We start from the raw sequence: 2,225 nt of genomic DNA, 5'->3' as shown, positions 1-2,225 counted from the left end.
ATATATATAAATCAGCCCTCTTAGAATTTGGAGTCAATTCTCATCTCTCACCTCGTCCTGGGGAGCTCACAACACAACAGGAGCCCCATTCTGGTTCTCTGTCAGGCCATGGAAACCACAAAGCAGGGACTGCTCTCAGCTAGCTGGCTGCAGCAATGGAAGCACCTTCAGGGCACCACCAACACCTCACACCCAACAAAACCCCAGAGAAACCGGGAAAATGCTCTGGTGTTGCATTGTGATTTCAGGATTTACCTCATAACCTCGGATCCCTCCCTGATAATTCCCTGCCAGGTGTGTCAGTCACCTCTCCTTCCCCCTGCTGAGCACTGTCAGTCAATCCTGGAATTCCAGAAGGGTGTTGAGCGATTGGCAGATTCAAAGGATGCCCTCTACCCCTGGGGGCACATTGGGCCATCCAGGTGTCCTTTGTCCCATGTACCTGGTTGGTGGCTCCCGACCAGGTTCAGAGCAACAGCAACCACGGGCTCAGGGAGTTCTGTTGGAGCTGGTGCTGCATTCAGAGCCCTCTGGGCCAGAATAAAGCTCTGGATCCAAACCCTCCATCAGAACCGACTCCTTTCCATCACCATGGCCTTAAAGCTTCTCTGGCAGAGGGAAACCTGAGGAGCAGCCCCTGTTCTGGGGGGAAGCTCCATCCCAGCACCACCAGAGCTCCTGCAGGCCTGGACTTGTCCCAAGCATCCAGCTGCAGCACCCACCAGCCAAAAGTGTCTGTGGGGTGAAACACCACACACCCAGCCAGCCAAATGTGTCTCTGGGGTGAAACACCACACACCCATAGAGCCCAAAGTGTCTGTGGGGTGAAACACCACACACCAGCCAGCCCAAAATGTCTGTGGGGTGAAACACCACACACCCAGCCAGCCAAATGTGTCTCTGGGGTGAAACACCACAGCTTCAGCTATTTGGCTCAGCAGCAAGGGCCAGACAAGCCAAGGCACGTCCCATCTGGCCATATTGGTAAATATTCCAAAACCCACGCACGGAACTGCGGGGAAGAACACAAGCCAGAAAGGATCCATCTCAGCCCGAGCCCACCTGGAGTGAGGTCCATGCTGGCCTTCTCATTGCAGCCCTGCAGCGAGTCCAGCGTGCGGGTGACCTGGCTGGCGAAGTCCTCGCCGCCGTTCATGCACTCGCGCTGCAGGTGGTGCCGCAGGTCGGTGATGTCGTACTCGTAGCCGTCCAGGATGGGCGTCTCGCGGATGCTGAGCGTGCCGCTGGAGTTGTGGCCCTGCACGCGCTGGGCGTTGCGCAGGCTCTCCCGCCCGTGGCCCCCGATCAGCACCGAGGGGATGTAGTGGATCTCGTTGGCGGCCTCGGCGCTGGCACTCTTCTGGGGCTGCGGCACGCGGCGCCGCTTGCACCAGCGCCGGCGGGTGTACAGGATCATCACCAGGCACAGGATGGACAGCAGCAGGGCGATCATCCCTCCCTGCGGGCACACACACACCGAGCAGGATCAGCCAGGTGTTCTGGGGAGTTCTGCTGTTCACTGCAGCCCCGAGGTATGTGAAAAGTCTCTGTTCCGGCCCGCCCATCCAAAGAATGAGCTTTCTTCAGTTTTCTTTCTCAGAGTTGTTTATTATATCTTATCTATGAAATTTGCCTCCTGCCCAGCTCAGCTCTGCTCAGCAGGGCAGCCAGCGGCACTCCTACTGCCGTGTCTTTTTATACTACAAACAACATATAACATACTTACAATTATTTTCCAATACCTATCACCTGTGTTAGACAGTGCACTTCTATTCTAAACCAATCCCAAAGTGCCAGCATCACTGCAGAAGATGGAGGTAGAGAAGAACAAGAAGAATGCTAGACATGTCCAAGTCCCTCCATCTTGTCCCCAAAACCCCCATTCTAAAAATCCCAAAATCTACCTTTTCACCCGGTGATAATTTTATTATTACACTATTTAAACTTCTGTGACTTTCAGGTCCTCATACAAAGCTGGTAATTTGCTCCACGGCTCAAAATCAAATCCACAGGTGTGGGCTGTGTGCCAGTGTCTCCGAGCCCCACGACAGGGGCCCCGGCAACTCCGGTCACCTGGAGGGATGTATTAAGTTCTGACAAGGTGTTGCCCTGATTTTTTGAGATTTTCTAAGCCTTCGGATGTTTACATTCTTGTAATGAACTTTCTCACGCACTTTCTATAAATAACTTATTGTTTTGCATTCTTTTATGGAAGTGTGGGAACC

At 53.7% G+C, this 2,225-nt stretch overlaps 1 protein-coding gene across 1 annotated transcript in view; it reads right to left on the bottom strand.

Moving 5' to 3' along the window:
• Window positions 1-2,225, bottom strand: part of ASTN1 (astrotactin 1) — a 65,286-nt gene that overhangs the window by 33,245 nt on the left and 29,816 nt on the right. Inside the window, 1 exon segment of the mRNA XM_031064143.1 lies at window positions 1,063-1,459. Coding sequence (XP_030920003.1) covers window positions 1,063-1,459 — 397 coding nt within the window.

This window comes from Geospiza fortis, unplaced genomic scaffold, assembly GCF_000277835.1.
Source record: "Geospiza fortis unplaced genomic scaffold, GeoFor_1.0 scaffold399, whole genome shotgun sequence".
Taxonomy (NCBI): Eukaryota; Metazoa; Chordata; class Aves; order Passeriformes; family Thraupidae; genus Geospiza; species Geospiza fortis.
The sequence above is the reverse complement of the archived record's forward strand: the minus strand, read 5'-3'. Positions and strand labels throughout refer to the sequence as shown.